This window comes from Lutra lutra, chromosome 13 (genome assembly GCF_902655055.1).
Source record: "Lutra lutra chromosome 13, mLutLut1.2, whole genome shotgun sequence".
NCBI lineage: Eukaryota > Metazoa > Chordata > Mammalia > Carnivora > Mustelidae > Lutra > Lutra lutra.
In genome coordinates, this window is record NC_062290.1 from 94,847,167 (window position 1) to 94,872,077 (window position 24,911).

At 65.7% G+C, this 24,911-nt stretch overlaps 1 protein-coding gene across 2 annotated transcripts; it reads right to left on the reverse strand.

The window, feature by feature from the left end:
- Nucleotides 1–4,054: 4,054 nt before the first annotated feature.
- ABCA2 (ATP binding cassette subfamily A member 2) lies at nt 4,055–24,332 on the reverse strand. Of its 2 annotated transcripts, XM_047700129.1 has the most exons (49): nt 24,166–24,332; nt 20,448–20,541; nt 20,132–20,134; nt 19,324–19,435; nt 19,056–19,219; nt 18,640–18,767; nt 18,364–18,474; nt 17,809–18,027; nt 17,109–17,476; nt 16,737–16,896; nt 15,806–15,934; nt 15,561–15,728; nt 15,390–15,486; nt 14,833–15,006; nt 14,650–14,752; nt 14,462–14,576; nt 13,961–14,151; nt 13,613–13,763; nt 13,328–13,532; nt 13,054–13,218; nt 12,786–12,966; nt 12,487–12,699; nt 12,189–12,385; nt 11,920–12,102; nt 11,501–11,685; nt 11,145–11,265; nt 10,636–10,875; nt 10,353–10,559; nt 9,980–10,082; nt 9,558–9,877; nt 9,262–9,475; nt 9,062–9,167; nt 8,855–8,966; nt 8,701–8,761; nt 8,449–8,623; nt 8,143–8,258; nt 7,913–8,060; nt 7,647–7,770; nt 7,405–7,537; nt 7,205–7,322; nt 6,830–7,008; nt 6,617–6,758; nt 6,413–6,547; nt 6,202–6,305; nt 6,025–6,117; nt 5,785–5,887; nt 5,580–5,717; nt 5,302–5,508; nt 4,055–4,884 (listed from the first exon to the last, which is right to left on the reverse strand). In XM_047700129.1, exons 1-49 carry the CDS (start codon nt 24,229–24,231, stop codon nt 4,849–4,851), a joined length of 7,317 nt encoding a protein of 2,438 aa, XP_047556085.1. In that variant the 5' UTR covers nt 24,232–24,332; the 3' UTR covers nt 4,055–4,848. The 2 variants fall into 2 exon arrangements, with proteins under 2 accessions (XP_047556085.1, XP_047556086.1); XM_047700130.1 differs by lacking the exon at nt 20,132–20,134.
- Nucleotides 24,333–24,911: the final 579 nt, after the last annotated feature.

Consider the following 24,911-nt stretch of genomic DNA (forward strand, 5'->3'; position numbering starts at 1 on the left):
ATAAATGAACAGCCGGGCCCCAGCCTCAGTTTCCCAGTCTGCCTACCTCCCGGAAAGGGACGCCCCTCCCATCACTGGGTTGGGTCTGGCAGAGCCCCGCCCCCCAGGCCAGCCCACATTCCAGGAGAGCTGCGGGCCTGCTCAGGTGTCCCAGGTCAGCCAACCCCACACCTGCCCTCCCAGTGGGGTTCCAGGCAGGCTTTCCTCCTCCCCCTCCCCCTGCCCTTCCTCCTCCTCCTTTCTTCTTCTTCAAGATTTTATTTATTTGACAGAGCGCGAGCACAAGCAGGGGGAGCAGCAGAGGAAGAGGGAGAAGCAAGCTCCCCACTGAGCAGGGAGTCCTACCCGGGGCTCAATCCCAGGACCCGGGGGCCACGACAGGAGCCAAAGGCAGACACCCAAGCGACTGAGCCACCCCGGCACCCCAGCTCTTCCCCTTAACTTTTCAAAAGAAGCACCAGGAGGTTTAGAAGCCACAACCTCCCTACTGCCCTTGCCGTTGGCTGGAAGGAACCCACGAGGACACGTTGGGTGCGCACACCCCGAACCTGCTGCGCCCAATCAGGCCCGCCCTCGACGCAGTAGGGGGCGTGTCCCGAGGGAGGGGCCTGCGAGGGCTCCGCCCACAGGCGGCGGAGCTGGGGATCTGCCCGCCCCTTTGGCTCCTCCCCCAGGGCCTCTCCGGGACCCCGCGGGGTTCAGGGCTCCCAGACGCAGCCTGGTGCTGACCCTGCAGACGAGCTGGGCACTGGCTCCCTTCCGGGGCACCAGTATTTCTGCTGTCGGCCTGCTCATCAGCTTCCCCGGGGCACGCGCCACAGCCCCAGGGAAGGGCCCAAGACCCCCGACGGCCGCAGGTGCTCCCCCCACGGCCGCAGGTGCTCACCAGCCTTCCCGTGGGTATTTCTGTGCGTATAAAAATACCCTTAGGCATCTGTAGAAACAGTCGTGAAACGGACCAGTGACCAGGTGGTTCAGAGAAAAGATCTACCAACACAGGATGTGTGGGAGTGCGTCTCACTGCACACTTATTTCAAGAGACAAAGTAGGACAAGCCTGGGTTCAGGGCTGCAGTGGGCAGGTGTGCAGAGCGAGGGTGTGAGCACGCATTGCTCGGGCCGCCCGTTGGCTGGCAAAACTGTCCAGACGGCTCAGCCCCCCGGGAATCAGCCCATAAGTGTCCCTGTAAATGCACTTGGGACATATAAACAGATCCAAGCGGGGTGCCTGAGTGGCTCAGTGGGTTAAGCCTCTGCCTTCGGCTCAGGTCATGATCTCAGGGTCCTGGGATCGAGTCCCACATCGGGCTCTCTGCTCAGCGGGGAGCCTGCTTCCTCCTCTCTCTCTGCCTGCCTCTCTGCCTACCTGTCATCTCTGTCAAATAAGTAAATAAAATCTTTTTTTTTTTTAAAGATTTTATTTATTTCTTTGAGAGAGAGACAGTGAGAGAGAGCATGAGCGAGGAGAAGGTCAGAGAGAGAAGCAGACTCCCCGTGGAGCTGGGAGCCCGATGCGGGACTCGATCTCGGGACTCCAGGATCATGACCTGAGCCGAAGGCAGTCGTCCAACCAACTGAGCCACCCAGGCGTCCCAGTAAATAAAATCTTTTAAAAAAATAAAATTAAATAAACAGATCCATGCCATCCCCTGGGTGGCAAGCCCCCCCCCCCCAGCCCACCATCTGTGGGAGAGTCGTGGTAGGTTCACAGGGGAGGACAGAGGAAGGGAGACTCTCTGGTCTCAGGTTGGGTGGCATTGTGGCTGAATTGTGCCCCTGACCTTCACGGTGGAAGTCCTAGCCCCCAGCACCTCAGAATGTGACGTTAGGACACAGAGCCTTTACAGAAGTCTTCATGTTGGAATGAGGTCGTCAGGAGGGGCCCTACCCGAATCAGACTGTGTCCTTGTAAACGGGAGATTTGGGCGCAGACACACACGGTGGGGGGGCTGCCATGTGAGGACGGAGACAGAGATCAGGGTGGTAGACAAAGCCAGGAATACAGAGGTTTGTCGGCAAACCACCGGCAGCTGGGAGAGCGTGGACCAGACCCTCACCCACAGCCTCAGAGGGAATCAGCCCTGCCCACACCTTGATCGGGCACCTCGGGCCTCCCAACGGTGAGGGAACATGCTCCTGCCATTTTACAGGCCCAGTGTGGTAAGTCACAGCCACCGTAGCCCAAGACCAGCAACAGAGCAAGCCGAGCCAGCTGTCAGTACATGTCCGTCAGGGTCTGCTCCCAGTCTTCTGCGAAAAGCCAAGAGGATGTCCTCAAGCATGTTTGGATTTCCTACTGTGACTTCACAAGCCAGGTTTTTAAGTCAATGAGACCAGAAGCTCACAGTCACCAACCTTAACTGGCCCAAAAGCTACACTGGGGCCCCAAGCAAACCTCCCTGCCACCCTGCAGCCCTGCATCCACAGAGCAGTCCCTAGAGGGCCCGCAGGTCTGGGGTGTGCTTCTCACGCCCTTCCCTTCCTTGCGGCCCCAGGAGCGGCCCCAGCTCCCCGGCCCCCAGGAGCTGCCGGCCTGGGCCTCATCCACACAGCGGCAACGCTCTTCTCCTGAGGCCCCTGGCTGCCGGCCCTTCCCATCGTTTCAGCCATCTGTTCCGAAAGGAGACACAGACTTGCAGGGGGACAGGGAGGGGGCCCTGGGACGGCAGTGGGGTCCTGGCGGGAGCGTGGACAGGTGTTTCCTGGCTCTGCCCCCTGAGAGAGCCAAGGGAGCCCACCCGGAGTGCGGACGGGAGTCCAATACCATTCCGCCCGGGGAATGGGCTCCTCGGAAAACAGACGAATCCAGATGTGGGGCAGGGAGACACAGCGCAGACCTGGACATTGTAATGGAGAAGTCTCCAAATTAAATGTCCTGGGCAGGTCAAAAGGACACAGAAGCCACCATGGAGGGGTTCCCACTGGCTGAATCTGGGTAGTTTGTGTGTAAAAATGACAGCAACAGAATCGGACTCTTACATGAGATTAAAACAGTAAATATTAAGTGTATTTTCCCACAATAAAAAATCTTTATGGGGCGCTTGGGGGGCTCAGTCAGTGAAGCCTCTGCCTTTGGCTCAGGTCATGATCCCAGGATCCTGGGATGGAGGATCAACCCCACGTTGAGCTCCCTGCTCCGCAGGGGGTCTGCTTCTCCCTCTCCCTCTGCCCCTTGCTCGTGCTCTAACACAAATAAATAAAATCCTAAAAGAAAAATCTTTAAGATGACAGCAATGAATGGCATGTTGATTTTTAAAAAACTCGTGAATCCACAGTGATGTATTTCTAAAAGGGAAGACGTTTGAAGAAAATGTCAGCTAATAAGCATGGAAAGGATGAATAATCAGAAAACTACCATTTGGGGGTATCTGCGTGCTCAGTGGGCTAAGCTTCCGGCTCTGGGTTTCTGCTCGGGTGCTCAGGTCACGATCTCAGGGTGGTGGAATCAAGTCCCACTTAGGGCTCCACGCTCAGCGGGGACACTGACCATGGCCAAGCTTGAGGAACAGATTCTAGGACCCTTCCTTGTGGCCAGTCTCCAGGCTCCACTGGTGCCGGGCCCGAGCCCCCTACCCCCACCCTGTTCCTGGGAGCCTCCACACTGCCCCCAAACTTCGCACATGTTCCCTCCTGGACTCCCAGCCTAGAGGTCACCTCCTGCAAGCACCCCATCCCGGATGAGACTGACACAGCCCAGCAACGCTGCCAGCCTGTGGGCCCAAAGTGGGCCCTGGGCTCTGGGGAAGGGAGAAGGCGGCACGGAGAGCACGCCCGCCCAGTCGGCAACAAGGCACAAAGAAACCCACTCAGGACCTGGCTCCTGGCAGGGGATGTAGGCTGTATGGGTGGGGCAGGGGAGGGGAGTGAGGGACAGCCCCTGCCTCCGAAGTCTCCCGGTTCCAGCTGCTGTTCAGAGGGATGCGGGCCCCTTGTCCTCCTCCAGGCTGATCTAGCCACCTTCCCGTTACCCTGGCCTCAGTGCTTGGGGACATGGCATCCGTGCCTGTGAGGCACACACCATAAGCTTGCATCGGGGGGCCCATCTTCACCCCAACACCCCGCTCCACACGTGTAGGCCTGCATGGGCTTTTTTATTTATTTTAAAACAAACATCTGTGCGCTATGTACAGGTCCGGCTCCCGGGTGGGTGGGTGTGCGGGGGGCCAAGCTGGGTGGGAGAGCAGTGGCAGCTGGAGGGGATGGGGAGGGGATCCGGCCCTTGTTGGCCAGTGGGGCCAGCTTCTCCATTCCTGCCGCCCGGCCTGCCACCCGGAGTCATCCCCTCCCTGGCCCACGCCCACGGCTTCCCTCAGGTGGGGGCTGCCGTGCAGGACAGCAAGAGGAGGAAGCCCCTTCCTAAAGCAAAATAAATAAGACCCTGGGGACGGGACCAACCCAGTCCCGGCCTCAGCCCCAGACCAGCCCATCAGTCCTGGGGTCAGAGCAAAGCCCATTCAGGACATCAGGCCTGGTGAGCAGAGTCTGCTGGTACCTGGTGGCCTGTGTCACCCCAGTGGTCCGAGGGGTGGCGGGCAGAGCTGGACAGGGGCAGGGACTAGGGGCCAGCCAGACCCCAAGGCTTTAAGGCAGAGCAGGGTGAGGGTGTGCGTAGCCCAGGGCCAGGCCGACCTTTGGCACAATCAGGGGAGGGCAGCGCAGTGGCCTCAGGCAGGACTGAGGACAGGTGAGGGGCTGGAGGGGGCAGGAAGCCCTTGGTCCTGGACCTCCCATTCCAGGGCCCTGTGGGCGGGCACTGGGGTGGGGCCCAGTGGGGTGGGCACTGGGGTGGGGCCTCGGCCACCGCCTGACTTCTGTCCCCACAGCATGTCCTTGAGCCAGCACCTGGCGGTCAGCAGAGTGTGTCTGTATTGAAGGAGAGCTGGGCCTGGTGGACAGAGAGCAGGCAAGCTGGACTTGGGGAAGTGTCCACAAACCCCCACCCCGGGCCTGGAACGGGGCACCCCTCCTCCGTCTCCCTGGAATCCTCAGTGGCAAAGCCTCCTGTCGTCTCTGTCCGCAGAGTCTGGCGGCTGCCGCGTTTCCTGCTCTCTCCCGGCCCTGGGCTCTGCTCCTTGCTACCCTGCTCTGCCTGTCCCTGAAATCCTGCAAGGTTCCCAGGCAGCCACAGGGTCTGCCGTGAGTCTGTATGTGCCTGTGCCTCGGTCTCCTGTGTCCGCCCCTAGCCCTCAGTCTCAGACAGCTCCCTCTGTGCCCTGGAGCTCAGGACCCCAAACGTCCCCAGGTGACCCTCCCTCACACCACTCCTCAGGCCGAGCCCGAGACCTCTCGCCACATGGCTCACCCGCTCCTCCTCGAAGCTGATGAGGCCCTCGTCCTCCGTGTCCAGGTCCTCGGGCTCATCGGCCACCAGGGCCCTTAACTCCGTGGGGGCGGGCCGCGGCCGGAAGAGGCTGAGCAGACGGCCCAGGGGCGACCGCAGGGCGGAGGGCGGCTCAGTCTCCTGCTGCTCCAGGTTGTCACTCTGCTTCTTGGCAAAGTTCACAAACACCTGGCCGGCGGGGGTGGTGGTGAGCCAGTGGCCGGGTCCTGGCCCCTGCCCCCCCCTCCCCCGGCACTCACATTGTCCAGCGTGGTCTGGCTGACGGAGTAGTCCTCAATGCCCAGCACGCCCACCACCTGCTCCATCTTGCTGAACACCTGAGCCAGCGAGATGTGCTCCGACTGGAGCTGGTACTGCACCTTCGTGTGGTGACGCTCCTGGGGGGACGCGGGGTCAGAGGCCGCTCAGCAGGCCCCCGAGCCCCACCCCTGGGACCCCGCCCACCTTGAGCACCGCCTCCGGAAAGTTCCGGTTGAAGAACCGCACCACGTCCTTCACGTTCTGGCTGCTTTTGGTCCTTACGGTGATCATGTAGCCGTCTCCAAACCTGCGGGACAGGCCTATGGCCCCGAGCACCGGGCCCCACGCAGCCGGGCCCCCCGCCGCCACGGGTTGTGTCCCCGACGCCCCGTCACACACTCCACGTCCCGCCACCCCCACGCAGCGGCCACAGGTTCGGCTCACCTGTTCTTCAGGTGCTGGATGCTGCCCAGACAGCGCAGGCGCCCGTTCACCATGATGGCCAGACGCGTGCACAGCGCCTCGCACTCCTCCATGCTGCGGGCAGAGGCACAGGCTGGCGGGGCGGCGCCGCACACGGGGCGGGGCAGTGGGCGGGGGAGGGCGGGGGCGGGGACACACCTGTGCGATGTCAGCACCACGGAGCGCCCCGTCTTGATGAGGTCCAGAATGAGGTTCCAGAGGAAACGCCGGGCCTTGGGGTCCATGCCTGTGGTGGGCTCGTCCTGGGGGGCCGCCAGGCTCAGCCGCTGCAGCCGGCTGCGCGCGCTGCCCCCCACCCCCACCGGCTCCCCAGAGGGCTAGGGGCGTGCCGACCCCCGCTCCGGCTCACCAGGAAGATGAAGGCGGGGTACCCGATGAGGGCGATGGCCGTGGACAGCTTGCGCTTGTTGCCGCCGCTGTAGGTGCCCGCGGGCTTATCCGCGTACTTGCTCAGCTCCAGCTTCTCCAGGGCCCACTTCACCACCTGGGGGCGAGAACTCACATCAGGGCCCGCCCCTCCCGTCGACCCCTCCCCTGCACGCGCGCCCCTCACCCGCGCCTCGTCCTTCCAGGGGATGCCGCGGAGCCGCGTGTACAGCTGCAGGTGCTCCCGGGCCGTGAGCTCGTCGAACAGGGCGTCGAACTGCGGGCAGTACCCCAGACTCTGCTGCACCTGGAGCAGCTCCTTGAGCACGCTGGGGACACCGAGCCGTCAGCGCCGGCGGCCGCAGCCACCCCACCCGCCCAGGCGCGCGCCCGCCTGCACCTGTGCCCGTTGACAAAGGCCTCGCCCCCCGTTGTGCTCTCATCACCGGTCAGCATCTTGAAGGTGCTGGTCTTGCCGGCGCCGTTCACGCCCAGGAGGCCAAAGCACTCGCCAGGACGCACGCCCAGGCACAGGCGATCCACGGCCAGGATGCGGCCGGTCTTCCGCGACTTGTACACCTGGCGCAGGCAGCGAGAGACCTGGCTAGCCCGCAGAGCCGCACCCCCACCTGGGCCCCGCCCCTGCCCGGAAACACGCCCCCACCGAGGCTCCACCCCACCCGGGCCCTCCCCACCAGGAAACACGCCTCCACCTGGGCCCCGCCCCCACTGGGGCTTACCCAACCCAGCCCCTCTCACGAGCCCCAGGGCCCACCTTGGTCAGGTTCTCGATCTTGACCATGTCATTGTCAGCATCCCCCCGCAGCACTCGCTGCCGCTCGCTGGCCACGTCCACGTCGTCCTCCACCGGTTTGGTGGACACTGGCATACGCCTGCGGGGACAGCGTGAGCAGTGCCATGGCCCAGTGCTCCCCAACTTGCTATGGCCCCATCTCCCGGCACTCCCCGACTCACTGTGGCTGCCGCAGGAAGTTGTACTGGCACATGATGGTGAGGAAGAAGCCGACAAAGCCTTCAACTGTCATGGCCACCAGCCCCCTGGTGACAATGTCCCACTCGAACGGGGACTTCATCTTGTCAAACTGGCCTGTGGGGCAGCTGGCTCAGGGCATGTGCCTGGAGGCTCCACCCACGCCTGCAAGTCCCCATCTCTGGGCCAGGCATGACCCGGCCGGCAGCCCGCCCACCCTGCTCACCAATCTTGGCGTAGTACTCGTTGATGTACTCGTTGTAGGCCATCTCCATGAGCCCGTGGCCCAGGTTGTAGTTGGGAAAGATGAGGAAGCAGCTTTTCAGGTAACTGTTGACCACCTTCAAGTCCTGGAGAGTCACAGGGGGTCACAGTGCCGCCCACTGTGCCCCGTCGCCCTCTGTGGCCCTCTCCCCGCCCCACACCCGCTGTGCCCTCCGTCCCACCACCCGCTGTGCTCCCCGCTCAGCTGTGTCCCCTCCGCTGCCCCACCTTGTCATGCTCAAAGAGCTGCAGCAGGAAGGTGGCCACGGTGGCTGTGATGCCGATGAAGAGATTGATGACAATGAGGAACACATAGGCTGAGCTGGGTACCTCGAACCAGAAGGAGGCCGGGTACATGATGGGGGTGATAGACCACCTGTGGGTGGGTGGGTGCAGGGGGTCAAACCAGAGGGTCCGCCCCCACCCCCAGTCCCACGACCCCACCTGCTCCCCCTTACCCATAGAGCAGGAAGAGAGAGAGCACGGCAGGGAAGTTGGTGGGTGACGTGTACGCTGGCAAGTCAAACACAAACAGGATGATGACGCAGCAGGTGGCTGGGACCAGGTAGTTAAGCTACCAGAGGAAGAGTGGCAGGTGAGGGCTCCAGGGCAGGGGGGAGGGGCTTCAGGGCAGGGGGAGGGGCTCCAGGGCAGGGCTGGGGGTCTGGGGCCAGAGGTGGTAGGCCTGGCAGCAGACAGGGTCATGGGATAGCAGGGGTCTAGGGGTGACGGGAACCCCCTTGGCCACGCGGGGAGGGGCACACCATGTCCCACACGTAGTTGGCGAGCCAGTAGATGACGGGGTTACAGCCACTGACAAACTGCAGGTGCTTTGCCTTGGTGGACTTCTCGGCCACCAGGAAGACCACAAAGCTGGCTGGGACGAAGGACATGGCCACGATGATGAAGATGGCAATGACCACGTCCGTGCCCTGCAGCCTGGGGGCAAGGCGGCCATCAGCCCCCGCCTGGCACCCTGTCCCACAGCTGCACCCCCGCCCCTGACCCGTACACACAGGTAATCCAGGGAGAGGCTGGCGCTCGTCTTGTTCATGGGGTGGTTGGTGACAGTGATGCCTATGGCATAAGGGAAGGCAGCCTCAGGGACCTGCTCCACACCGCCCTGCCCAACCCCCACCCTGCCCTGGCCCGCCCGCCCCGCCGGCTCACCATAGGCCGCAGGGTTGCCCTTGCTCTTGGGCAGGTTGGCCCGCAGGATAGCATTGTTGAGGCTGTTGAGGTACGTGGGCATGCTGTGGTAACCCTTGTTGTTGTAGAAAACCTGGAGGGACCCAGAAGTGCCCTAAGAGCGCTGTGGGCTCCTGCCCACCTCGCGCTGGAGCTGGGCGCCACAGGGCCTGGGGCTGCGCTGCTCACCTGGGCTGCCCGGCGCACAGCGATCTTCCGCACCATGACTGGGGCCCGGGCACCGAACGACGCCGGGATGGACTTCTGGACGTTGCCAAAGGTGATGGCCCCATACCTGGGCAGGCAGGTGGAGGGGCGGTGAGGCCCGACACGCAGTGGGTGGGCCACCCCCTCGCCCACAACCGGCTGGCGGCCCCCACCCCGCTCACCGGTGTAGCCGGAAGCGGTCGGAGGTGAAGAGCAGGTACTCGGAGACATTGTGGCCGGTGACGTCGGTCAGGATGTCTCCGGTGACCACCCGCATCTGGGGTGGATGTCCACCCACACCACCCGGGCAGGAGAAGCCAGTGCCCTGTGCAGAACAGGTGCAGCGGATGGGCTCCCGCACCAGGCGTGGCAAGGAGGGCGCCGACGTCCAGTTGTCTGTGGGTGCAGCAGGCAGCGTCAGCTCAGGCCTGTGCCGCGCCCCAGCCCCCAGCCCCCCGCAGCCTGGGAGGACCCATACCTGGCCCAGAGGTGGGGGGCAGCGAAGAATTCCAGGCCTGCAGCGGGTCCTCCTCTGGGGACACAGGGGAGTCAGACGGAGCGGGGGAGGGCGGGGGAGGCACGAAGTTGGACAGCGGCAGCCCCTGTGAGAAGGACTCTAGGCACATGCTGTCAAAGAACGCCGCGGCCAGCAGGCGGGACTCGCCGCTGCTCAGGTTCAGCATGGGCCCCAGGGAGCCGTTGGCCGGAGACTTGAGCACACAGGTGGCGCCCACACCCGACGGCAGCCGGAACGTGCTCACGAGCTGCTGGGGGCTGGCGTCCGGCGACAGTCGCAATCTGGGGGAACCCGCAGTGTGAGTCTGGGTGGGGAGAGGCCCGCCCATCTCTGCGCCCTCAGCCAGCCCTTGCCCACCACAGCTGCCCAGCGGGTGGCCTCACCGGTCCTCCTGGCGCTCCTCGTTGGCGTAGGGGATGAAGTTGCCGCGGGGCTGGGTATAGTTGTGGTACTGGGAGGGTGACAGGACCAGCGGGGGCAGGTCACCTGGAGGGGTGCACGGGCAAGCCTGAGCACGCTCCGACTGCCTACCAGCGGCCCCTGGGCCTAGGTTTCTCCTTCCCAAAACTCTTAGTGTCCAGGTTTGGGTTCTGGGTCCCGAGGAGGCATGAGTCCCAGACAAAGCCCACAGAGTGCCTGCGGGCTCGGATGTAGGGCCCAGTTCCAGCACGGGTGGTCAGGAGTGGGGAAGAATCACAGTCCCACCAGAGAGGGACGCTGGCCCCCGAGTCCCCCTGCCTGGCCCAGCAGCCCTACCGATCTCAGGGACGGAGAGGGCCACGGTCATGGCCACACAGACGAAGAAGGCGGGGAGCAGGATCTGGGAGGACAGCGCCTTGGAGTTTCGGCGAGCGCAGTGGAAGCGCTTCACCAGCAGCCCGTGGAACTGGCGCACCTTCAGCCACCAGCCCTCCAGCTTGCGGCTGCCCTGGCCGGCCCTCGCGAGGGCCTCTGCCTCCGCTCCTGCATGGGGAGCAGAGGCTGAGCGGGAGGCCCCCCGGCCCAGGGACCCCGCCCACCCCACCCAGCCGCCCCCCACCTTGCAGGCTGACGTTGTCGGGGTCCTGTAGGTTGTCAAGGAGCGGGCGGTAGTCGCCATAGATGTCCGCGTAGGGGGCTCCCTCATCGCCACGGGCAGAGCCCACGGAGGACGTGGACTGCAGGGATACCTGGGACTGCGCCAGCTCCGCGCACCGGGCCAGGCCGCCAGCACGCGCCTCCCCCAGCGAGGCCGGACCCTCTGCCCCGGGGAGAGCGTCTTTCCTGGACTCCTTCACGTCTGCCGCCGCAGAGGGGCCAGGGCGGGGAGAAGCGGGGCTCAGTCCCCATCCTCGCCCACCTGCCCCGGGGAGCCCGCAGTCCCACGGCTGCCTCCCTGTCCGGGCTCCTCAGCCCCAGCCAGCCCTGCTGAGACTGGTAGCATCTTGTTCCCACCCAGGGCCCTTGGACCCCAGAGCCAGGGGAAGAGTGAACCGCCCGGCCCAAGGTCAGGCCCCCGGGGGTAGGGGTGCGTGTGCAGGACTGAGGGGCCGCTCTGGGACTGCTCACCGGCCTCACTGTTCTCCAGAGACTGGTCCTCCTCCGACACCTTGAGGAACACCTCCTCCAACGTGGTGTCCATCAGCCCGAAGCTGCTCAGGTGCAGCGCATCCAGACTCTGCTCCAGGTGCTGCAAGGGGCTGTGTGTGACCCGGCGCGGCCCAGGACCCAGCGGGGGCACCCCCGGCCCCGAGCCCGCTGCATACAGCTAGAAGAGGCCCTGCCCCTGATTCCGCTGCACCCCACAGCTGAAAGAGACCCCGGCCCTGAGCCCGCTGCACCCCACAGCTGAAAGGGACCCCGGCCCTGAGCCTGCTGCACCCCACAGCTGAAAGGGACCCTGGCCCTGAGCCCGCTGCGCATACCTGGAAGAGACGCTCGAAGGCCCCCTTCTTGGCGGCCTCGCTAGGCAGGATGTAGGAGAGCTCTGTGCTCGTGTCGGAGACCAGGAGACAGGAGGCCACGTGCTTGCGGATGAACTGGGAGACCTGGGGCTCCGAGCAGCTGCTCAGCTGGGTGCGGCCGGGGGGGCTGGCTGGCAGTCCTGGCTCTAGGAAGAGAAGGAATACAGAGGAGCCACACTCAGAGGCTGGAGGAGGACAATTCTCTACAGGGGCGCAGCCAGGACAAAAGAGCGGACGTGAGAAGGAGCCCCAAGCCCGACCAGGCATGCTAGGCTCGCCGGGGCAACAGCAGGGGCCCAGCCCTGAAGCTCACAGGGCTGGGAGAAGGGGTCCTGGGGTAGGCGGGGCCCCAAGCCGGCTCAGGCTGCATCTGCACAGACCTTGGGGGTCCCCGGCCTCAGCAGGCCGCTTGACCAGAGTGAGGCGGTAGCCATCCCCATAGGCTCCCTTGAGGAAGAGCGGGGAACCACAGCACTTGAGCTTCCCGTGGGAGATGATGGCGATGCGGTCCCCGAGCAGGTCGGCCTCATCCATGTGGTGGGTGGACAGCAGGATGGTGCGGCCTGGGGGAGCCCAGGGTCAGGGTCAGGGCGCCGGGGTGGGCAGGGCCAGATGGGGGCCGCCCACGGCCGCCCCGTGCCCTGCTCACCCGGCTTGTACTTGAGGATGAGGTCCCAGATGGCTCTGCGTGCATAAGGGTCCACGCCTGCGGTAGGCTCGTCCAGGATGATGGCGCGCGAGCCGCCTACGAAGGCAATGGCCACGGAGAGTTTACGCTTCATGCCACCCGACAGCGTCTGCACCAGCGAGTGCCGCTTATTGGACAACTCCAGGTCCTCGATCATCCTGAGGCAGGGACAGGGTGGGAGTGGGCATGTGGGCCTGGGCCCTAGGGGCCGGGATGCTGGGGTTCCCGCAGGCCTGGGCCCCTCCCTGCCCCCACCCACTTGTCCATCTCCTTGCGGATCTCCTCCTGCGCCATGCTCTTGAGCCTCGAGTAGAACCAGAGGTGCTCCTCCACCGTGAGCCGGTCAAAGAGCACGTTGTGCTGCGGACACATGCCCAGGTTCTTGCGAATCTCGTCCATCTCCGTGCGGATGTCGTGCCCATAGATGGTGGCCGACCCCGAGGTCGGTGGGAACAAGCCAGTGAGGATGGACCTGGGCGGGCAGGCAGGGTCAGGACCCCCGCCTCCCACAGGGGGCCCACCCGCCTGCCCTGGTAAGGGCTCTGCCCCGACGCTCACATGGTAGTTGTCTTGCCGGCCCCGTTGTGGCCCAGGAAGGACACCACCTGGTTCTCGTAGAGGTTCAAGCTCAACCTGTTAAGAGCCAGCTTCTTGTCGTTCTTGTAGACCTTGGTGAGCTTGTCCACGCAGACCACCAGCGGCAGGTGGGTGGGCTCCTCCTCCATGCCCCGCATCTCCTCTGCACCAGGGCAGGGGGTCAGCTCAGGCTGCCCAGGGCCCCCAAGACCCCAGAGTGCCCCAGCCAGCACCCCGGCACCCGCCTCACCCAAGCGCCGGGTCTCCATAGCACAGGCCTGGTCCTCCTCCATGACACTGAGCCGGGGGGCATGCGCCCACGGCCAGCTCCACTCCCAGGCCTCCGCGCGCCCGCTGCCCAGCCAGTAGGACTTCTGCAGTGGGAAGTACCACGGCCGGGGCAGCCCGTACATGCCTGGGGGGGGCAGGGAGTGGAAGAGGGGCTGACCTGGGGCCTGGGGTGACTGTCCCCCCTGGGGAGCCACACATGCTCTCCTTCCCGGCAACAAAGAGTTAGCGGGTACCTGGGTGAACAGCCTCAATGTACCACGTGAGCACGCCATAGACGGCGGCGTCCACCATCAGCATGGTGACAGCCAGGAGCAGGTTGAAGTCATCACCTTCCACGGGCGACTGGCTGAACGTGTGCCACTGGATGCCCACCCCGGCCACCTCGTACAGCGCAAAGTACTTGGAGCCCAGGCCGAAGGCTGTTGTGGACATCAGGGACTGAGGGGATGGGGCAGGGGGTTGTCAGCGAGAGCAGGAGGCCAGACCCCACCCCCACCCTGCCCAACCGTGACCCTCACCGCAATGCACTTCTCAAAGGCAGTAATCTTGTCATGGGCCACCTCCTCGCGGATGGCCACATACATGTAGGGCACGTAGCTCAGGAAGTAGATGATGCCGCCGCAGGCCGAGGCCAGCTTGGCCTTGGAGTACAGCACGGACACCAAGAAGCTAGGGCAGTGCAGACCACGGGCCATCAGCCACATACAACCCTTAGCACAGGGCCCCGAGCCCTCCCAGAAGGCCCCCCCAGGGTACAGAGCCGCTCTGAGAGGGGTGTGTCTGGACTCCTGGGTGATGCGAGGGGTACTCTGCCAGGGCCCAAGCACGGCTCCCTCCCGGCCTGCAGCCAGCCACTCGGAGCTCACCAGAACATGATGGTGGCCACGGCATAGACGGCCAGGAAGAGCCAGATGATGAACACGTGGCTGTGCATGAGCACTTGGCCGTACTTGAGGATGGCCGTGAGAGCCGTCACGGAGATGGACAGCTGTACGAAGCCAGTGATGAACCAGGCCACCCAGTGCACCGCGTTGTTCAGTCCCATGGTCTTCATCACCTGCGGTGGGTGGGCAGCTGGCTGGGGCAGGAGGCCTCGGCCCACGGGAAGGGACACCAGGAAGGACTAAGCTGCCTCTACCACTCCGTCACCCTCCACCTCTGCCCCCACCCCCACCCCTCCCTCCGTCCCCCCACCTCTGCCTCCCACCCCTCCCTCCGTCCCCCTCCACCTCTGCCCCCAACCCCACCCCTCCCACCGTCCCCCGACCTCTGCCCCCATCCCCACCCCTCCGTCCCCCTCCACCTCTGCCCCCATCCCCATCCCTCTGTCCCCCTCCACCTCCGTCCCCCCACCCCCAGCCCCCCACCTCCTTCAGCCGGTGCTCCTTCTCTGCTACAATGTGCTGGATGGTCATGGCCACCGAGTAGACCCAGGAAATCACCATGCAGAGTGGCATCATATGCTCGATGACAAACAGGAAGCTGGGGTGGGGCAGGGGCGTGAGGGGAGGGGCTCAGCCTGAGGGGGGGGAGGGCAGCCTCCCCCCACACTCACTCGTCTCGCGTGTAGCAGGGGTAGGGAAACATCTGCACATAGTTGCCGGGTTCCACCACGTCGTGTCCCACGAAGGTGTTGATGATGGCGCGCTCCATCATGTCTGCGGGCAGAAGGGGTCAGCCGTGGGGCGGGCAGCCGCTGGGCCCTCCCCGTCACCTTGGGCTCAGGAGCGGGCCTCACCCTGGATCCAGACGAAGCCATATAGAAAGTAAAAGCGGCCGCCGGTGTTGGGCCCCGGCCGCCAGTAGGCCCGGCGGATCTCATTGGTTTTCTCGGTGAAGCTGGAGTTTTGGCGGATCTTGTAGTGCACGTGGGGCGGCAGGGAGCCGTCCTTGCGGGTCTGGAAGATCACGCCTGGGGACAGGAGGAGCAGGTGGAGGGACAGAGCCCGGCTGGCTGGGGGGGGCGGGGACAGAAAGGGGCGGGTCCTGGCTAGAGCAGAGCCGGGATTGGCTTAGGGGAGGGGCGGGGCCAGGGAGGAGGTGGGGCCAGGGTTGGGGAGCCGGCAGGGTTTGGGTTGGAGGGCCCCCACTCTCCCAACCCGCAGGGAGGGGGCGGGGCGTGGAGGGGGCAGGGCTGGGAAGCGAGGGGCGGGGCCAGGGAGGAGGTGGGACCAAGGTGGGGTGAAACTGGAGAAGGGAACTGGGCACAGGGGGCAGGTAAAGTGGGAGAGAGACTGGGGGTTGCGGCTGGAGCGGGGAGAGGCAGAAGAGCAGGGCTCAGGGGGACCAGCTCACTGGCGAACACGGTGACATTGTCCTGGTAGGCCTGGTTGAGGGTATAGTTGACGATGCTCTCCTCGTCGGGAAAACCCTTGAAGATGTCCACACTCACCTGGGGGGAGGGGCAGTGTTGGAGCCAGCCCTGGGCACCAGCCCAGCGGAGCCCGCGTGGCTCGCCCACCGCACCTTCGACATGAACTGGATCCAGCCACAGGCCGCGTTGTCAATGGTGTCCAGCTGCTGCAGGAGGGCCGAGCCATTGGGCAGTGAGAAGTTGTCCTGACGCAGGGCGGGCGGCAGCTCCTCCAGGGACAGGTTCAGGGCCTCGGGGTGCAGCCGCAGCTCTGCCACATACTGGGGTGGGGAAGGACTGGCTCAGGGGGTGGCCCGGGACACAGAGGGGCCCCGCCCCCGCCCAGCGCCCCCAGCACCTCCTGCAGCCAACGAAGGTGCCGCTGCAGCCTGCCCTGCTCCAGGAAGCTGCGGATCTCCGCGGAGATGTTGAGCCACACTTGGGCGTAGTGGGTCACGTTGCCTACAAAGGCAAAGGTCTCGTTGGCCTGCAGAGGGTGAGGGAATGGGTCACGGGGCTCACGGGAAAAGCCCAGCCAGCAAGGGGGTCCTCCACTCCTTTGTCTCCCCCCAGGCCAGTCCTTTGCCAACAGCCACTCCTGCTCTGGCCAGACTTGCACCTGGGTGCTGGAAACCCTCCCCTCCCCACCTTCCTGAGACCACCCAGAGTGCTGGCGAGGCCCCACCCCCAGGGCAGCCTGGCTTCCAGCTTTCCCAGTTCACCCGCTGGGCCTTCCCAGCTCCTCTGCTGGGCCCTTCTCCACGTGTCCCTTGAACAGCCCTGACACCCGCCCTCCTCGCCCCCACACTCGTCCTAGAAGCCCCTCCACAGGCTCCCCCCTCCCTGGGTCATTTCCAGCCCAAGTTTCTACTTCTCTCTGACTGGACTTCTCCCCTGGAATGGGCCCTGGCAGACCACCCAGCTGCCCCACCCAAATCTGGCCCACCGGAGGCTGCCCTGGGAGGTCTCTGCAAGTGGCCCTCCTCTATCCAAACCAGCACTGCCCGCCCTGGCCATTCCCAGCCAGGTCAGAACCCTGCACCTAACTAGCCAGCTCAGGGCACCCCCACAGCAGCCCCACTGTACCCCTGCATCTTGAACGTGCCATCCCGCCGTCAGTCCTCCAGTCCCTGTCCCCCAGCCAAGTCAGAGCTCAAGCTCTGCAGCCCCTCCCAGGACAGTTCTACGGACCCCAGTCTGCACAGGGGTCCCAGAGGCCCCCTGCCCAGCTCCTTCAGCTACTGCCCCAGAAGGAGACAGAAGGCCCCCAACGTGCCAGACTCGCGAACCTTGAGGATGACGCGGTCCGCCTCGGAGCCCGCTGGTGCATACAGGATCTTGGGATTGCTGGTCATAAGGTGCACGAGGAGCCCCAAGTTCCGCTGCTCCTTGCTCGTGAAGCCCAGGGAGCTCATGTTGCCCCGCCGCAGCGCCTCTGGCTCGATGGTGCTAGCGCGGGGGGCGGGACGTCAGGGGCGGGGCGGCCGGGGGCTGGAGGCGGGGCTTCCAGAGGGGGCGGGGCAGAACCTCAGGGGGGGAGGGGTGCATCGGGAGGGGCGGGGAGTGGGGCCGGGATCCCGAGTGGGAGCCGGGTGTGCGGGCTCAGAGCCTGGCCTCGGAGGTAGGCCCCACTCCCTCTGCTTTCCCGGCCGCCCACCTACCGGTTGTTGCCGCACAGGATGGGCTGCAGGCCGGCCCAGAGCTGCACGAAGGCGGAGCACTGACCCTGCAGCGCATCTGAGGAGGCGGGGGTTGCCGCGGCCCGGGCGCCCTCCTCCGCAGAGGAGTTGGAGCTCGTGCCCCCTGCAGCCCCGGTGCCGTTCACTGTCCTTCCAGGGCCGCTGGCTGGGGGCCCCGGGGCACGTCGGGCACAGGCGCCCTGGGGCAGCAGCAGGGCCAGGGCCGAGAGGACGTCCACATCCTGCAGAACTTTCTGGGCGTCCAGCAGGTCCTCCAGCAGCACCTGCAGCCGCTGCGGGGGTGCTGGCTGCTGCTGGGGAGCCGAGGCGTTGGGGGCATCCAGGCCCAGCTGATGGGAAAGGGGGAAGGTGTGCAGATGCAGGCCCAGGAAGGAACACGGCCAGGGCTGATGAGAAGGTGGGAGACTGAGGTCGGGTGAAGGACACGGGACACAGGCCGGGATGAGAGAGGCTGAGGGAGAGTCTGCCTGGGGAGGTGGGGTGCAGGGAGCACTGGCTAGGGGCTGGGAAACAGACTGGGGGAGGACATGGGGCATGGCTCACTAGGGGTGGATGGGACACCCAACCACAGGCACACGCCCTGGCAGCCATGGGCCCAAGGAGCCCCAGCATCTCCTCCAGCCAGGGCCATGGGCCTGGGGGCCAGCAGGCAGGCCCTCACCTGCTGGGCAATCTTGGCCACATCCAGCTGGTTGTGGAGCTCAGCAGCCAGCCTAGAAAAGCGCTGGGCACGGGCAGGAGCCTGCCCACTGCAGATGGCGTCCCGGTAGCTCTGCAGCGCAGTCTGCTGACCCTGGGGCACAGTGAGGACCTGGCCCAGCTCCCCGGAGCCCTGCGCACACGTCAGTTGCTCCAGGAGGGCGGGGTCCAACAGCAGCTCCTGGGGGTAGGGTGCAGGGGGACAGCCAGGAAGGAACCTCAACCAAGAGGGAACCAAGGCCCTAGCCCAAGATGGCCTCGGGTCTCCCCCTGCCACCCTGGCCCGCGCCAGGTCTGAGATAGCCCAGGTGCCTGTGATGGGCGGGGGGTGGGGAGAGTGGACACACATCACTCTCCTGCTTTCCACCCCCATGCTAGCCACAGACTCCCAGGGAACGACCTCATCCCCAAAAGAAGCTCGCAATTATCAAGGGGGCCCCTTTCTTCACCCTCTCAGGTGGAAACCCCCAACCAGAGGCTGGCGGTGTGTTCCCATCCCACTAACAGGTCCTCTTACCTCCATCTGGAATAGGGGATTGCTACCCAGGCGGCTCCAGGGCTCCCGACCCCTGGGGAGTCCTGACCCCACATCCAGAGCAGGGGAAGGGCCAAAAAGCAGGTGATGGACCTGGAGGGGAGAGGGGTTTGGCTCAGGCCATGGGGTCCCAGAGCCCCATAGCCCCTCTCCTTGCTCTCCATTCCTATAAGCAGGGGAGGGCAGAGAGGACCGCGGGGCCAGGAGCTGTCCCAAGAGAAGACCTGTGCTCCCTGCAGACGCTCGCCCCCTCCTCACCTCCGGCAGGTCCACCCGGGCAGCCAGGAGTGCCTGGGCTGTGCTATTAGGGAGCGACAGATTCTGCATCAGGAAACGCCAGAGCTCCCGTGGGTCCCTGGCCACCGAGCCCAGAGAGAAGGACGACACTGGACAGGCAGAAGGACGGTGCTGAGGGAAAGCTGGGCCCGGGGTAAAGGAACCCGGCATAGATGCAGAGCCCAGGTGCCCGCACCAGATTTGGACATGGGGAGGGCAGCTCAGCGGGGTCCGCCCGAGCTCCTATGCCCCAGGAACCCAGAGCGACAGCCCAGACGGACGCCCCGACGCTGGCCCGTGGCCAGGAGAGACCAAGCTGGGATTTGAACGCAGCTGACACGGCGGCCTGGGCCCCGAGCCCCCCAGCAGAGGCACAGCCTGAGCTGCCCCGGGCATACCTGTAGGTCTGTCCAGGTGGCTCTCCCAGGGGTCCGGGCCAGAGCGGAGGGCCTCCAGGTGCTGGCGCAGGGCCTCGAGCTCCGAGCCCAAGCTGGGCCGCGCCGGGTCAAACAGGTTGCCCTCCTCCACCACACGGTTGAGGCTCTCCAGCAGCTGAGTGACCCTGCACCGCCATCGGAGGTCACCCACTGGCCTCTGTGGGGGGCGGGGACGGGGGCACTCATGTGGAGTTGGTGTACTACAGGGGGTGGGGACGGGGGCACTCACGTGGAGTTGGCGTACTGCAGGAACCCAAACTCGTCTCGCTGGCCGTCTGGGCACAGAGACTGCATGACAGGCAGGAGGCCCGCGGAGGTGAGGGGCGCTGCCGTGTAGAAAGCTGCGGGGGGAGGGGGGGAGGGGCAGGTGAGAGGGCCCAGGGGCGAGGGGCGGAGACAGGAGAGGGCCAGGGAAGGAGTCAAGAAAGGGGAGGGGGATGAAGGCCAAATAGAGAAAGTTAGACAAAGTCCGGGAGGAAAAGCAGCTTCAGACAGGGGGCAGAGGGCCAAGAGTTCTGGTGCAGATGACCCCAGCAGGTCAGAGGTCAAAGGGTGTCTGGCCATCCCTCCCCCATAACTCCCAGGGTGTCCCTCTTCCCTCGGCCACCCAAGGCCAAAATGCCTGACACCTTCCCTAAGAATTCAGGTGTGGCACTGCCCACAGGGCCCAGGGGAGCACATGGGGCCCCCACTGGGCAGTGACCTCTGACCTCTCTGGCCAGTTGGTTAGCAGGGAGAACGCAGGAGCCCATGGGGGTCTGAGGGGAGAGCAGCCAGGTGACCCAGCCCCAGCCCTGCAAGGTGGGGCCAGGCGACCCCACAGAGAGATGGACACCCCCACCCCCAGAAGCTTGACCTGGGGGCCACCGTGGTCCAGGTCTCCTTCAGCACCCCCCACCCCCCACCCCCTTGTGCCAGCTACCCCCGACAGTGGGCAAGGGGCTTGGCAGGACCCGGCCAGGCCAGGAAAGGCTGTTAATGCAAGCGGGGGGCAGGGCGCGCTCAGGCCGCACCAGGAGGGCCGCTCGCTCACTTACAGACTGCATGCAGGCCCAGGAGGAGGACAAGAGACCATGCGGGGGAGGGGCAAAACAGAACAGAGGAGAACAGTGAGGAACAGCCGGCCGGCCCGTCCTCCAGCCCGGCCAGGAGGCACGGCCAGGGACCACACAGGGGAGCAGGCGCACGGACCGCACCAGGACAGTGCGGGAGCTGGGACACATGTGGGGTCACGTGCACCCAGGACACCACGAGGGACACAGTGAGAACTGCCTGCCCCACCCTGCCCACCCAGCTGTGCCCTGGGCCCCCCCCCACTCTCCACCCTCTGCCCCCCCCCGCCGGGACACTCACCTTCTTTCACAGAGATGGTCGGTTTCTTCTGCCGAAGCCCCAGCAGGATGAAGAAGAGAACCAGAGGAATGAAGATCTCAAAGGCCAAGACCCACTGGAAAGGGCGGGCTGAGTCAGGCCACCTGCCCAGGGCCCACACCACCTGCCTGGAGCTGGACAGGACAGACCCGAGCCCTCCTCTCCCCAGACAGATCGATGTCTTCCTGGCAGGCAGGGCCAGCCCCGCCCAGCCTGGACCCCACACTGCCCCACACAGCGACCACAAAAGGTCAACCCACGCCCTTCAGGGCCAACAGAGTTTGCCTCCCCTTTCTTCAAGATCCTTTTCGATGGGTGAGGGCGTGAGTGTTGTCTGGCTCAAGCAAATCTGCCCTCTTGCACACCCAACCCAAGTTCTGGTGCCCTGGGGATTCGCCAGCAGGGACAAGCCAGCCAGCTTGTGGTCTACTAGGACCCATGAATCTGCCCAGCTCAGCTTCTCTTTCCCCACCTTCTCGTGGCTAGGATCTTAGAGGTGGTCTTGGTGCCAGCTACAGCTCCCACACTCCCGCAGGGCCAGCCCGCCTCACTATGACAGCGCCATCACACCCCACAAGACAAGGCCTGGATAACCGGAGGCATGGCTCGGGCCCAGGCCTCTGAGCTTCCAGGAAAACCTGCGCAGAAGTATGACAGCCCCAAGTTCCTTCTTCTGGCCTTGCCCCTCTCCCTCACCCCACGTGGCTCCAATGGGCTCAACAGCCCTGCCTGTGTTCCCCAGAACTCTCCTCTATTCCCGGGACTGCTCCTGGCACCCCTGGCTGGGCACCAAGGAGAGCGCTGGCAGAGCCTGCTGGGGTAGAAAAGGAACGTCAGAGGCCCCCAGGCCCCGGCTTCCCTGTGTCTTGCCTGGAAAACGGAAGGAGTTCTCTGTCTGTGACCCTGTCCCCTCTCCTAGCTCAGGCAGGGAAGGTGGAAAGAGGACCTCGGGCCCACTGCTCTGTGGGGGAGCCTGTGCCCCGCTCAGCCCCAAGATGCATCTTGACCCTCACCCCACCAGTGCTTCTCAGAGGACCAGGTTTCCTTCATCCTCACCCCCACCGCAAAACAGACTCCACGGCCCCCACCCCGGTGGCATGCCGTCTGGCCCGGGGCCCGGGCTCCCTCGGTTGTTTACCCGCTCTGACAATAGTGCTCTGTGGTCTGGAACACCCCACTGTGGTCCGCACCCCATACCCGCCCCAGTCCGTGCCAGCCTCCACCCCCTCCCCGAGCCAGAAGCCAGGCCAGGGCTAGCCAAGGAAGCAACATGGGCACCCGCAGGGCTGGGGACAGGCACCTGTGCCACACACACGTACACAGAGCCAGGGTGGCTGCATGCATCGCAGGTGGCCAGGGTCACGGCCAAGGTACCAGCCCCACCCACACCCGCCCACCACTGGGCACCTCCACCGTGTAACTGCAGCAGCAGGCCGGGGCTACCTCCTCGTTGCTATAGCAACGGCCACAGGAGCTGCTGGGAGGAGGGAGGCCTGCTGGGCGGGCGGGCGGCCAGAGGGGCATCTGGTTACAGTGGGCACAGGTTCAGCCTCACCTGGGAGCTCCACTAGAGCGTGCCACCAGGCCCACAAGGGAGTCAAACCCCGGTCCCTTGAGATGAGCCTGGGGCCCCCATGCTGTTCCCGGGCCTAGGTGCCCCCTCTGGGCCTGAGCCACCTCTGGCTGTGTCAAGGGGAGAACAGAGGAGAGCTGAAGAGGGAACGGCCTGACTCTGTCCAGTGGTGAGGCCATGGCAGCCCAGGCTAAGAGGGGACAGGCGACACTCCCAGATGGAGAAGCCCCAGGACAGAGGCCCTTGGTTCCTACCCTTCAAACCAAGCTTTCCAGGAATGCCCCCACCCTCCAGAGAAGCCCACAGCATAAAGAGCAAACCTCTGCTCGCTGAGCCCGCAGGTCTGACCCTGAAGCCCCAGACCCTCCCTAGGAAGTGGGGGGCCAACAGGAGTGTGCCAGATACCTGGCCCACCCAAGCCTCTTGCACAAGCCCAGAGAGGCCTTAGCCCCCCTGGAAGAAAAATTTTTGATTTGCTGTGGCCTCAGGCTAAGGACTTCCATGTGGCCTGACCAGCCCCTGGTAGTGCTCCTGGGCAGGGGCAGAGGAAGATTCTAGGGAAGGCCTAACCTAGCGGTGGGGGCCACTCCTGGCTGGAGGGCCGCGGACACCTCCCACCTGCTTGCCAGTCCCCCACAGGCCACTGCTCCCTTCCCTGAGCCTTGAGATCCCCAGTGGCTACAGGGGCCATCATTCCAGCCTCTGCCTCCAGCCCTTCGGGTGCCCTTACTGCCAAGAACCCTGGGGCTAATGCATGCCCACATCCTGCTCCCCTTTCTCCTCTGAGCCCTGTCCTGCTGTCCCTAGTAACCCAAAATCTGAAGCAGGGACAGCTGCACCAGAGGCTGCAGGCCTGATCCACGGGACCCAGGGCTGGCCAGCCCCACGCACGTGGGCAGGTGGGCAGGGAGTGTACTCAGCCCTGGTTCCCCGCCAGGCTCAGGTGCCCAGGGGACCCCTGCCAGGCCATGCTGATGATGGCCACCCTGCCCTGTCTGTGGTCCCAGGGTTCGTACTATGCACTTCAGAGCCCTTCTCAAGGAGGGTCCCTGGTGGGAGCTCATCAGCCCCAGGAGACTCCAAGTCAGGTGGGAGAGGGTGAGGATGAGAGGCTGCTTTGTCCTCAAGCCCCCCACTCCGGACCCCAGCCTGCTCTGGGCTCCTTGTGGAAAATCCTCAGGGCCCATTCAGAAATCCGAGCGGCGGGGGCCTCTCTGGTGCCTGTGCTGCTGTGGGCTAGGCGGCACAACAGGAGGGGCCCCTGCCTTTCGAAGGGCAGGGGTGCTGAGTGAGGGCCAGTATGATGGCATACCTACGGCCTGAGGCTGGCCGCTCACCAGGACTTCTGTCCCTGACAGCTGCTGCGTCCTGTGCACTCAGGACCCTGGCTGCCCCAGACACAGGGCAGGGGGCTGGGGTGCTTGGGGGTCCCAGCTCCAATCAGCAGGACCAGGCCCCCAGAGGGGGCTGGGGTTGGGGAGATGGGAGGGTGGATCAGCCTCAGGGAGGACTGCTCCAGAGGACAAAAGGGTGCAGGGATGCAGACTGGCCGGTGCTGGCACAGCAAGGACACTCCCGTTCGTGAGAGAGCAGGAGCAAGGGCTAGCAGACTTGGGGGAAGGGCAGGGGGGAGGAGGAGAGGTGTCTGTCCAAGGGCAGGGAGGTGGTGGTGCAGGGAGGGAAAGGGCAGGGTCCCTGCAGGGGCTCCAGAGGAAGCTGGGCCCAGAAACTAAGGACCTTCTGGGCTGGAGAGAGTCTCCCAGGCCAGCCCTCCGTCCTAGTAATGAGACACCAGCGTCCTGGGGCCGCTCGCCCCCGACCCGAACCGCTCACCCGAAGAGCGCACCGCGCGGGGCGCCCATCCCGTGACTCAGCCGCGCACCGCGAATGTCAGCGGCCGCGGGCGGCGGGCTGGGCACGGCCGAGTCCCCTTCCCGGAGGCCGGAGCCCGCAGGGGCGCGCGGGGTCCCGGCAGGGAGGGGAGCTGGGGCCCTCCGCCCCGGGGGCCCTCCCGGGGTCTGCGCGCGCCCCGCCCGGCCGCACGTGCGCGCGGAAAGCGCGCCGCCGGGCCCCCGTGCGCGCGCCCTCCGGCTCAGGGCAGGCCCGGAGGCGCGCGGGGCGGCTCACCGGGCTCCGGCGCTTCAGCGTCACGTTCTTCCAGAGCAGCAGCTGCAGCTGGTGCAGGAAGCCCATGGCGGGGCCGCGCTCCGGCCGCCCTCGCGCCGCGGCCCGCTCCTCTGCGCGCCCCGCCGGCCCCGCCGCCCGCCGCGCCGCTCGGCATCGCCCGCGCGAGGCGGGGCCTGGGGCGTCGGGGACCGGCTCCACGCTGGCTCCGCCCCGGCCGCCGCGCCGACCGCCGCTCGCGCCCGGCCCCCGCCCGCACCGCCCCCGCTTAAAGGAGCCGCGCGCCGCCCGCCGCCGCCCGCCGCCCGCAGCCCCCCGAGCCCCCGCCGCCGCCCGCCGCCCCCCGAGCCCCCGCCGCCCTGCGGGGCCGGTCGCGGAGCTCCGCCCCGCGCGCCGGCGGCCGGCCTCGTCGACCGCCCCCATCTCGCCAGGTCCCCGAGCTCGCGTCTAAGCCCCCGAGCCCCACCCCAGCCGCCGGCGCGCTCTTCTCCCGGGGGCGTCTGTCCGGCACGCCGAACCCCCGCTGGAATCTGCAGAGGCGCCCCAAGGTGGCCACCGGCCCCAGGGCGCCCTGAGGGGGTGCTGGGGGCGGCAGTGCGCCCCCCCGCGCGCGGAGGTGCTGGGGGCAGGAATGTCGCCTGGACGTCAGAGCCAGGTCCCGGTGCCCGGGTCACCGCCAGGCTGGAAGGGGGTAGCCGCCCCGCGGTGGGAGCGGACAGCTCAGCGCTGGCGGGAGATCCCACCTGTGC

Coding starts and splice junctions, on each gene's coding strand:
- ABCA2 (XM_047700129.1), bottom strand. CDS start 24,231: ATGGGCTTCCTGCACCAGCTGCAGCTGCTGCTCTGGAAGAACGTGACG. Junction 18,475..18,639: donor CCCGGGTGGACCTGCCGGAG/GTGAGGAGGGGG, acceptor TCTCCCCTCCAG/GTCCATCACCTGCTTTTTGG. Junction 13,219..13,327: donor CATTGAGGCTGTTCACCCAG/GTACCCGCTAAC, acceptor TGCCCCCCCCAG/GCATGTACGGGCTGCCCCGG.